This window comes from Drosophila biarmipes, unplaced genomic scaffold (assembly GCF_025231255.1).
Source record: "Drosophila biarmipes strain raj3 unplaced genomic scaffold, RU_DBia_V1.1 ptg000008l, whole genome shotgun sequence".
NCBI classification, from domain to species: Eukaryota; Metazoa; Arthropoda; class Insecta; order Diptera; family Drosophilidae; genus Drosophila; species Drosophila biarmipes.
This window is the reverse complement of record NW_026114529.1, coordinates 3613360-3625044: the sequence shown is the minus strand read 5'-3', so window position 1 is coordinate 3625044 and position 11685 is coordinate 3613360. Positions and strand designations below refer to the sequence as shown.

Sequence of the window (11685 nt, the reverse complement as noted above, 5' to 3'; positions counted from 1 at the left end):
ATTTTATAATACAAATTGCGTGTTAAGTACCGAAACAGATAGTGTAAGTAAACCGTAAATAGAGTTGTTTTTCGATGCATTTTTTTTACCAAACTGTCGATATAAGTATGGCCGCCGCGAGAAGTTGCCACCTCTTTCATATTTTACAGCTGATAAAAAATTTAAATTGGAAAGCAAAAGCAACAATTTTAGAAAAATAGAATTAATATTGAATTAAAAAATGACAGATTTTCGGAACAAAAATCTTAAAAAAAGACAGATTTCAGGTATGCGGATGATTTAAAATTTTTTCCGGATAAAGCGTTAAAAACAGGGCAGATCTGTCCGAAAAAAGGACAAATTGACATCACTGCTGACATGTAACGTTTTACCTCTGTTGTACGCTTTACCATTATTGCCGACCGCTGCAATAAAGGTTTAAAAACATTGTAGTTTTTAAATATCGATGTTATTCAATCTCAAAATTAATGTTTTAAATTAAACATAAACATCGAACAAATTTAAAACAAAATAACAAATATTTATTAAAGATTCATAGAAAGTCTTAAAGTTCAAAGCAAGTTCAGTGTTTCAATTGATAAAAAGCCACTACTGTAGGTAGTTTTGTACGAGTACCTGCGTTCAAATATTAGTTGCTAAACAAATCTACAAATGATAAAAATTACACTAGTTAACAGCCAAAATACTTAAAAAGGTTAGTGGTAGTTCCTAGTAGAGTTGGATCCCTAATTCACAAAGACGACATTTGCCGTAAGCAAATTTTCCTTCATCATTTCATGGATAACTTTTTCGCTACGCAACCTGTGCGGATAGCTAAGATTTGTCTGTTTGACACACCAAATTTTTAAAAACCGTGTCCATTTTCTGTCATGGCTGGTCCCGCTCACTTATTACCCTTTAACTTTTTTTGCGTGCGTTGTTCTGCCGTCGACGCCCTGCGCTGCTCCAGAAAATATGTTCGGGGAATTCTCCGACGTAGCCACAGTAGTCCGTTCCAGTCAACTATCATGTGCTACGACCAATCGAGTCCACGCCAGGATCGGCGGGATACACCTCCTATTCCAGACTTAGGGTATATAATGCTTGCGATTTTCAGAAAACCGTTGGACACAACAGCCAACACCACACCAGGATCGGCAGGTTAACTATTTGGGCAATTGCCGGACGTAGCTGGAATAGTCCTCGTAGCAGCCGACCGGGTGTTCTTTTTTGTCTCATGAGTTTCCTGTGAGTTTATTGTTCAGATGCATCGCCTACGAAACCGTCAAACAAACAATAGTCAACGACAGTCGAACTGTGTAAAACTCTGCAGGGATTTTTATTGGCACAAAACATTTCATCACGACACCTAGGGGTAACGGAAGCAAATTTTTTTTTGGTTACGTTGTGAATCTTATAAAAAATATCAATAAGAGACGTTCTTTAAACGTGGATCAACGCACAACATCTTGCACTTAAGGTATCACTTTCTTGACATTATTTTTTTTTAATATCAATTATATTAATAAATCAAAATGTGTCGCAGAGCACAATTTAAACAGCAGCTGCTTCTCTTTTCATAACTCATAAAGAATGCACCAGGTCCCTTTCTCTTTTGGAGAGGCGCAAAACAAAAGGACTGGCCAAAGGCAAACAGATTATAAGACAGAGAAAGAGAGGAATCTCCGAAAATGTGCCTGAGGCAAGCAGATTATAAGACCCAGAAAGAGAGGAATCTCCGAAGATCTGGCTCTCCTTGTTGCACTACCGCTTTTTTCACATTCTTTTAAGCTCTTACCATATGGCATGCAGTGATGCCAATATTTGTTCGTAAAAAAAGACAGACTGAAAAAATAGGATGAAAATATTAAAAAAAAGAATAAAAAGTTTGTTTAAGGTAATTTTATTTTTTATTATTAAGATAATAGTTTTAAGGCATCTTCGATTATTTTTCCTTCGTCATTATTGCTGTCCCAAAGTAGCCATGGATCCAATTAATTGGCGTACATCTACTTAATGTATTATCAATTTATATTTGGTAAATTTTACAGTTAATACTGCATTTGCAATATGCCTTTAAAATCGGGCTGCAGTACCCAGCAATCCTCTTGCTTAAACATTTCTTTTGGCATTTTAATTTTATAATACAAATTGCGTGTTAAGTACCGAAACAGATAGTGTAAGTAAACCGTAAATAGAGTTGTTTTTCGATGCATTTTTTTTACCAAACTGTCGATATAAGTATGGCCGCCGCGAGAAGTTGCCACCTCTTTCATATTTTACAGCTGATAATAAATTTAAATTGGAAAGCAAAAGCAACAATTTTAGAAAAATAGAATTAATATTGAATTAAAAAATGACAGATTTTCGGAACAAAAATCTTAAAAAAAGACAGATTTCAGGTATGCGGATGATTTAAAATTTTTTCCGGATAAAGCGTTAAAAACAGGGCAGATCTGTCCGAAAAAAGGACAAATTGACATCACTGCTGACATGTAACGTTTTACCTCTGTTGTACGCTTTACCATTATTGCCGACCGCTGCAATAAAGGTTTAAAAACATTGTAGTTTTTAAATATCGATGTTATTCAATCTCAAAATTAATGTTTTAAATTAAACATAAACATCGAACAAATTTAAAACAAAATAACAAATATTTATTAAAGATTCATAGAAAGTCTTAAAGTTCAAAGCAAGTTCAGTGTTTCAATTGATAAAAAGCCACTACTGTAGGTAGTTTTGTACGAGTACCTGCGTTCAAATATTAGTTGCTAAACAAATCTACAAATGATAAAAATTACACTAGTTAACAGCCAAAATACTTAAAAAGGTTAGTGGTAGTTCCTAGTAGAGTTGGATCCCTAATTCACAAAGACGACATTTGCCGTAAGCAAATTTTCCTTCATCATTTTCATGGATAACTTTTTCGCTACGCAACCTGTGCGGATAGCTAAGATTTGTCTGTTTGACAAACCGTGTCCATTTTCTGTCATGGCTGGTCCCGCTCACTTATTACCCTTTAACTTTTTTTGCGTGCGTTGTTCTGCCGTCGACGCCCTGCGCTGCTCCAGAAAATATGTTCGGGGAATTCTCCGACGTAGCCACAGTAGTCCTTTCCAGTCAACTATCATGTGCTACGACCAATCGAGTCCACGCCAGGATCGGCGGGATACACCTCCTATTCCAGACTTAGGGTATATAATGCTTGCGATTTTCAGAAAACCGTTGGACACAACAGCCAACACCACACCAGGATCGGCAGGTTAACTATTTGGGCAATTGCCGGACGTAGCTGGAATAGTCCTCGTAGCAGCCGACCGGGTGTTCTTTTTTCTCTCATGAGTTTCCTGTGAGTTTATTGTTCAGATGCATCGCCTACGAAACCGGACTCAAGATAGTCAACGACAGGATACGTCGGTGCTACGTTTGCTCAGGTCCTACTCACATATTGGGGCAACCGTCCTACGTAGCTAAAGCAGTCCTCGCAACAGTCGACCGAGTCTATATTCAACTTAACCGTGTATTTCACTTAAGGGCCTCAATAATTCTCGGCCTCTCCTCACCTTCACTGCAAAAGACACCACACCAAAACTCCCAACTCTCTATCTACGTCCCATCGGAAAATCGCGATTTTTCCATGAAGTTTGACCTTTTCAAATATTTAATTTAGAATACATATATATTAATTTACTTTGAACTATATTTTATTTAAAATGTATAATTTAAATTTTCTGAAGAATTACAATTATTATGTTTTTTTTAATAATTTGTTTCTGAAAAAATAAAAGCATTTGCTTAAAAAATGTGTTTTATTGCATACCTGTATATTTACCTTTTCAAACTGTTTAAAACCTTTTGAGGGATTTCATCACGCCACTTTCGGGTAACGAAACCAGAATTTTTTGGGTTATTTTATTGGAATGTATGCCAATATGCCTTCTTATCACATAAAATAAATATTGAGCGGCAACACTTTGTTAGCCGAAGTCACAACACTTTGTTGTTATGCCAATAAGCATTGTCTTTGTCACTCAGCGACAGCGTGCCAAGTGCCCACAGCCGTTTCAAGTGCAAACGTAATATGATCTGCACTATTAGCATACCGCGCTTAGAGCCGAGTCAGCATGGTTCCCATACTGACCGCTTATATACATACATATGTGCATGCAAGTTAAGTCCTTCTCCATAGCTTGGCTTGGTCCTGGAGAATGACCTGTTCAATACCTAGTCATGACGGAGTTAAATCCTCGATAGTCCAGAAAGTTAGGTCCCAAGCTTTCCTTCAAGTCCAAGTAATTCAGCAGAAGACTTCAGTTTCAGTTTCAAAATTATAATTGTGTTTATTAAATATTATTTAGTCGCTGTCAAATCCAGAGTGTCGGTACATTCTCTCTTCTGTTACCATCAGCCCTCGGTGGGTTGGCGTTGACGTCGGCGTCAGCGTCAGCGTCAGCTTTTGCCGATCTTGCATTTCCCACCGTACTCCACTTGCACGGTGAGCAGTCAGCAGGCTGGCGGATGTTGCTGTGCTGACTTGGCACGGGGGCGGGGCCAAGTAGGTTAGTGCCCGTGCCAGTGGGTCGGTGCCCGGTCGGCGTATGGTGGATGATGTTGTGCCGAGTCAGCACGGGGCGGGGACAGGTAGTCGGTGCTGTTATTTGTTAAGTCTTCCCTTTCGAAAATATGCGTCCCGTAGATCAGCATCTCATTACTGATCACTGATGGTGTGCGCCTCCAGTACGACGGTGCCTCGATGCGTTGGAATGCCCTTGGTGGTGGTTATTTTTCTCCATGCGATGTATAGTAACAAGGCGAAGCCGAAGATCGTCGCTGCTTCTGTTAGGATCGAGAGTAAAAAGTTGTTAGATATTGTCTATAGTTTTCTTAAGTTCTGCAGGCTAAAATCGTGAACTGGTATTCAGTGGCGGTTACTTTGCTCAGTTCGGCCGCCATGGCCATCACATGTGTGTCGATTAGCTGCTGTAAGACATGGTCCCGAGACCGTCCACTCTCGTTATCGTACTGGATTATATACTATCCCAGTAGGTGACGTTACCCAGAGTCCGCTATGAGCGTTCCGTTGAAGTTGAAGACCAACTCCACTATCTCTTGGTCGTTTCTCAGGTGATCGCAGAGAGCTTGTCCTCCTTCTAGTTTCCCTAAGTTTTTTTCCTGGCAAACGGTCGTAATTCCGATGGAGAGGCAGTTTCCCAATACCGCATAGGTTTTTTGGGTGTCCATCGCCATCCTGTGCTACTCTAGCACCACCTGTTTACTCTCAGTGATCGTCGGATAGAGGAGCATCAGCTTGTACCGAATGTCCACAACTTTCCGTTAGTTAAAAATGGGGGTTCTGCGAAGACTTGCAGCACTTCGGTCAGCTTCTCGCGGAGATGGACAGCTGACTTTGATTCTATCGGGAAAAGTTTGGCAAATTTTGAGAATTTATCGATGCAATTCAGGAATTTGAGATTCTCGATGGAAAAAAAAGGCGTTGTGCAGAATTTCACATGGGTAACTAGGGATAGGGGTTAGTTGAGGTTCCGGTCTGGCCGGGTGTCTAGCGTATTTAAACATTTTACAGGCCTGGCAATAAGAGACCAACGACCTAATGCGGCAAATGTAACTTTTTCGAAGTCACTTCGTATTTCACTTCTTCCCAAGTAAAATCATTTCTGTAATTCCAAATTTTTTTAGAAAGTTTTTACTTGTAAAATCTCTTTCAAGTGAAACTTCCCAAGTGAAATCACTTTAGAAATTCTGAATTTTTCAATGAATTTTCAAATAAAATATTGAATTTACATACAAATTTATTAATATTTGCTTCATTTTATTTATCTGTTGAATTACAGTTATTGTTCCAAAATCTAGTTTTGTGTTTTGTCAAAATTCTAAACACCTTCTGGGTACAGTCGTTTTTTTTGCACCTGCAAGCAACAACCAAAACACATTTTGGGTGCACTCTTTTTTAATGCACCACTAAGATGTACCTAGAAATGCACCTAAATACATTTAAAAAACAAATTTATAGAAGCATTCCAAAGGAATACATAAAACTGGATTCAATTTCATAAATTTTAATTTTTATTTCAGTATTTATATTTGTTTTCCACCATCTACCATCCAATAACATTTTAAAAGAACACCACAACGCCAGGCGCACAACCGAAACCTACTATCATAGCTACAGATTTTTGCCAGCTGCTGAAAAAAAATAACCAGATTTCCACCGACGGTTCGCATCTTATCGACTAAAAAATTAAAAACAATGAAATATAAGAAATTAAAGAGCATTTATTTTTCATACTATAGCTTTGGGGCCTTTCGTTTTCAAATGTTTCCCGTCATCATTGTTTGTGTTATAGTAGATAATGTTTAAATTTTCACTGTTAAAAAAATAATTCAGAGTTGTACCGAAAAAACATCGCCTAACTATCGCATAAAAGAGTCTGTCAAATTTGGTTGGGGAACAAAATGGGATATTTTCGAAGCGGCAAAAACCTATAAACCGATCGTTCAACGGATGGTTGGTGGTGGATAATCTGCCTGGGAAGAAGCTATTAATATTTAAAAGTACCTTGGTACATACTGTTTAAAAGTATTTAGGTATATCTCCAACTTTGCACCGAGCTACATATATAATCAAATATGTTCGAATGGCGGACTTATATCGACAGAAGGAGTTTCTGCTATAGCGACCAAATTCCGCTTTAGCATCGTATATGTCTATAAGAAATACGCGTTCTGGAAACAAATATATGAAATTAGAATACCTCTGCATTTGCGGAAAGTAAGACTTCAATTGCAGTTTTACAGTATTTTTATTCAGTAAGTAATAACTGTTTGAGTGACTTCTGAACATGCCCTTCAGTTCCGAAAAAAGTTCCCATGAGACACTGAGAGACACTAATTACTGGGATTTGTTTAGATAAGTCAGCATTGTTACTTAGCAATAGCTCTATTGCTATTGCGGTTGGCACGCACATACCATCGCAAGTTTGCCTTGCATTAGTTTGAGCCTAATCAGTTCCGAAAAAAATGTTTCACTTGTGAATCCGGAGTAAAGTGTCAGCTTGTACGAGTAAAGAACAAGTGACGCTCCATATAGAAAGCTGGGATGTTCGCTTTTTAACGAGTTAAAATGCAAATGTAACTTGTTCGAAGTCACTTCGTATTTCACTTCTTCCCAAGTAAAATCATTTCGGTAATTCCGAATTTTTTCAGAAAGTTTTTACTTGTAAAATCTCTTTCAAGTGAAACTTCCCAAGTGAAATCACTTCAGAAATTCTGAATTTTTCCAATGAATTTTCAAATAAAATATTGAATTTACATACAAATTTATTAATATTTGCTTCATTTTATTTATCTGTTGAATTACAGTTATTGTTCCAAAATCTAGTTTTGTGTTTTGTCAAAATTCTAAACACCTTCTGGGTGCAGTCGTTTTTTTGCACCTGCAAGCAACAACCAAAACACATTTTGGGTGCACTCTTTTTTAATGCACCACTAAGATGTACCTAGAAATGCACCTAAATACATTCAAAAAACAAATTTATAGAAGCATTCCAAAGGAATACATAAAACTGGATTCAATTTCATAATGCACCACTAAGATGTACCTAGAAATGCACCTAAATACATTCAAAAAACAAATTTATAGAAGCATTCCAAAGGAATACATAAAACTGGATTCAATTTCATAAATTTTATTTTTTATTTTAGTATTTATATTTGTTTTCCACCATCTACCATCCAATAACATTTTAAAAGAACACCACAACGCCAGGCGCACAACCGAAACCTACTATCATAGCTACAGATTTTTGCCAGCTGCTGAAAAAAAATAACCAGATTTCCACCGACGGTTCGCATCTTATCGACTAAAAAATTAAAAACAATGAAATATAAGAAATTAAAGATCATTTATTTTTCATACTATAGCTTTGGGGCCTTTCGTTTTCAAATGTTTCCCGTCGTCATTGTTTGTGTTATAGTAGATAATGTTTAAATTTTCACTGTTAAAAAAATAATTCAGAGTAGTACCGAAAAAACATCGCCTAACTATCGCATAAAAGAGTCTGTCAAATTTGGTTGGGGAACAAAATGGGATATTTTCGAAGCGGCAAAAACCTATAAACCGATCGTTCAACGGGTGGTTGGTGGTGGATAATCTGCCTGGGAAGAAGCTATTAATATTTAAAAGTACCTTGGTACATACTGTTTAAAAGTATTTAGGTATATCTCCAACATTGCACCGAGCTACATATATAATCAAATATGTTCGAATGGCGGACTTATATCGACAGAAGGAGTTTCTGCTATAGCGACCAAATTCCGCTTTAGCATCGTATATGTCCATAAGAAATACGCGTTCTTGAAACAAATATATGAAATTAGAATACCTCTGCATTTGCGGAAAGTAAGACTTCAATTGCAGTTTTACAGTATTTTTATTCAGTAAATGATACCTGTTTGAGTGACTTCTGAACATGCCCTTCAGTTCCGAAAAAAGGTCCCATGAGACACTGAGAGACACTAATTACTGGGATTTGTTTAGATAAGTCAGCATTGTTACTTAGCAATAGAGCAGCGGTTGGCACGCACATACCATCGCAAGTTTGCCTTGCATTAGTTTGAGCCTAATCAGTTCCGAAAAAAATGTTTCACTTGTGAATCCGGAGTAAAGTGTCAGCTTGTACGAGTAAAGAACAAGTGACGCTCCATATAGAAAGCTGGGATGTTCGCTTTTTAACGAGTTAAAATGTAAATGTAACTTTTTCGAAGTCACTTCGTATTTCACTTCTTCCCAAGTAAAATCATTTCGGTAATTCCGAATTTTTTCAGAAAGTTTTTACTTGTAAAATCTCTTTCAAGTGAAACTTCCCAAGTAAAATCACTTCAGAAGTTCTGAATTTTTCCAATGAATTTTCAAATAAAATATTGAATTTAAAATACATACCAATTTATTAATATTTTGCTTCATTTTATTATAGTTTTGTGATTTGCCAATTTGTTTTTAATGTTTGTCATCGTCTTTCGTAAACATTTGTTCGGGTCCACGGAATCCCTGGCTAACTTATCTGAAAAATAGGGGCATGTGGTTAAAAAACGTGTTTTACTTGTATACTTTTATATTTACCTTTTCGAACTGTGTAAAACTCTGCGGGGATTTTTATTGGCACAAAACATTTCATCACGACACCTAGGGGTAACGGAAGCAAATTTTTTTTTGGTTACGTTGTGAATCTTATAAAAAATATCAATAAGGGACGTTCTTTAAACGTGGATCAACGCACAACATCTTGCACTTAAGGTATCATTTCTTGACATAATTTTTTTTAAAGATCACTTATATTAATAAATCAAAGTGTGTCGCAGAGCACAATTTAAACAGCAGCTGCTTCTCTTTTCATAACTCATAAAGAATGCACCAGGTCCTTTTCTCTTTTGGAGATGCGCAAAACAAAAGGACTGGCCAAAGGCAAGCAGATTATAAGACAGAGAAAGAGAGGAATCTCCGAAGATCTGCCTGAGGCAAGCAGATTATAAGACCCAGAAAGAGAGGAATCTCCGAAGATCTGGCTCTCCTTATTGCACTACCGCTTTTTTCACACTCTTCTAAGCTTTTACCATCTGGCATGCAGTGATGCCAATATTTGTTCGTATAAAAAGACAGATTAAGAAAAAAAAACTGAAAAAAAAAGGATGAAAATATTAAAAAAAGAATAAAAAGTTAATTAAAGTAATTTTATTTTTTATTATTAAGATAATAGTTTTAAGTCATAATAATAGTTTCCTTCGTCATTATTGCTGTCCTCAAAGTAGCCATGGATCCAATTAATTGGCGACACTTTTCAGGCAAGTTATAATTATGAAATCTGAAGAAAGAATACATGTACTTGTACATCTACTTGATGTATTATCAATTTATATATGGTAAATTTTACAGTTAATACTGCATTTGCAATATGCCTTGTTAATGTCTGAATTATGTCGGCTAATTCAATCTTTAAAATCGGGCTGCAGTACCCAGCAATCCTTTTGCTTAAACATTTCTTTTGGCATTTTAATTTTATAATACAAATTGCGTGTTCAGTACCGAAACAGATAGTGTAAGTAAACCGTAAATAGAGTTGTTTTTCGATGCATTTTTTTTTATCAAACTGTCGATATAAGTATGGCCGCCGCGAGAAGTTGCCACCTCTGTCATATTTTACAGCTGATAATAAATTTAAATTGGAAAGCAAAAGCAACAATTTTAGAAAAAATAGAATTAATATTGAATTAAAAAAAGACAGATTTTCGGAACAAAAATCTTAAAAAAAGACAGATTTCAGGTATGCGGATGATTTAAAATGTTTTCCGGATAAAGCGTTAAAAACAGGGCAGATCTGTCCGGAAAAAGGACAAATTGGCATCACTGCTGACATGTAACGTTTTACCTCTGTTGTACGCTTTACCATTATTGCCGACCGCTGCAATAAAGGTTTAAAAACATTGTAGTTTTTAAATATCGATGTTATTCAATCTCAAAATTAATGTTTTAAATTAAACATAAACATCGAACAAATTTAAAACAAAATAACAAATATTTATTAAAGATTCATAGAAAGTCTTAAAGTTCAAAGCAAGTTCAGTGTTTCAATTGATAAAAAGCCACTACTGTAGGTAGTTTTGTACGAGTACCTGCGTTCAAATATTAGTTGCTAAACAAATCTACAAATGATAAAAATTACACTAGTTAACAGCCAAAATACTTAAAAAGGTTGGTGGTAGTTCCTAGTAGAGTTGGATCCCTAATTCACAAAGACGACATTTGCCGTAAGCAAATTTTCCTTCATCATTTTCATGGATAACTTTTTCGCTACGCAACCTGTGCGGATAGCTAAGATTTGTCTGTTTGACACACCAAATTTTTAAAAACCGTGTCCATTTTCTGTCATGGCTGGTCCCGCTCACTTATTACCCTTTAACTTTTTTTGCGTGCGTTGTTCTGCCGTCGACGCCCTGCGCTGCTCCAGAAAATATGTTCGGGGAATCCTCCGACGTAGCCACAGTAGTCCGTTCCAGTCAACTATCATGTGCTACGACCAATCGAGTCCACGCCAGGATCGGCGGGTTACACCTCCTATTCCAGACTTAGGGTATATAATGCTTGCGATTTTCAGAAAACCGTTGGACACAACAGCCAACACCACACCAGGATCGGCAGGTTAACTATTTGGGCAATTGCCGGACGTAGCTGGAATAGTCCTCGTAGCAGCCGACCGGGTGTTCTTTTTTCTCTCATGAGTTTCCTGTGAGTTTCTTGTTCAGATGCATCGCCTACGAAACCGGACTCAAGATAGTCAACGACAGGATACGTCGGTGCTACGTTTGCTCAGGTCCTACTCACATATTGGGGCAACCGTACTACGTAGCTACAGCAGTCCTCGCAACAGTCGACCGAGTCTATATTCAACTTAACCGTGTATTTCACTTAAGGGCCTCAATAATTCTCGGCCTCTCCTCGCCTTCACTGCAAAAGACACCACACCAAAACTCCCAACTCTCTATCTACGTCCCATCGGAAAATCGCGATTTTTCCATGAAGTTTGACCTTTTCAAATATTTAATTTAGAATACATATATATTAATTTACTTCGAACTATATTTTATTTAAAATGTATAATTTAAATTTTCTGAAGAATTACAATTATTATGTTT

The 11685-nt window shown here is 36.8% G+C and overlaps 2 protein-coding genes and 1 long non-coding RNA gene across 20 annotated transcripts in view; 1 reads left to right on the top strand and 2 right to left on the bottom strand.

Moving 5' to 3' along the window:
- LOC108023839 (uncharacterized) overlaps window positions 1–9265 on the bottom strand; it is an 18116-nt gene extending 8851 nt beyond the window's left edge. For 2 of the 5 annotated variants that reach the window (XR_007765040.1, XR_007765042.1), the window contains exons 1-2: window positions 9119–9265; window positions 8939–9059 (exon numbers count right to left, since the gene is read on the bottom strand). The gene's annotated coding sequence lies outside the window, so the exon portion shown is untranslated. Of the gene's footprint in view, window positions 1–499; window positions 1349–8197; window positions 8215–8938; window positions 9060–9118 lie in introns of those variants that run through there. The other 3 variants (XR_007765041.1, XR_007765039.1, XM_050889830.1) reach the window with 3 other exon arrangements.
- LOC108025401 (uncharacterized) overlaps window positions 1–11685 on the top strand; it is a 26191-nt gene extending 14506 nt beyond the window's left edge. For 4 of the 14 annotated variants that reach the window (XR_007765061.1, XR_007765058.1, XR_007765064.1 and 1 more), the window contains exons 2-3: window positions 1097–1459; window positions 9358–9491. This is a non-coding gene — a long non-coding RNA (uncharacterized LOC108025401). Of the gene's footprint in view, window positions 1–558; window positions 695–1096; window positions 1460–6741; window positions 6770–6854; window positions 8399–8972; window positions 9293–9357; window positions 10745–10864 lie in introns of those variants that run through there. The other 10 variants (XR_007765057.1, XR_007765054.1, XR_007765062.1 and 7 more) reach the window with 7 other exon arrangements.
- LOC108023837 (uncharacterized) lies at window positions 3666–5389 on the bottom strand. Its single transcript, XM_017093480.3, has 2 exons — window positions 5036–5389; window positions 3666–4815 (listed from the first exon to the last, which is right to left on the bottom strand). The coding sequence occupies exons 1-2, from the start codon at window positions 5224–5226 to the stop codon at window positions 4695–4697; spliced, it is 312 nt and encodes a 103-aa protein (XP_016948969.1). The 5' UTR covers window positions 5227–5389; the 3' UTR covers window positions 3666–4694.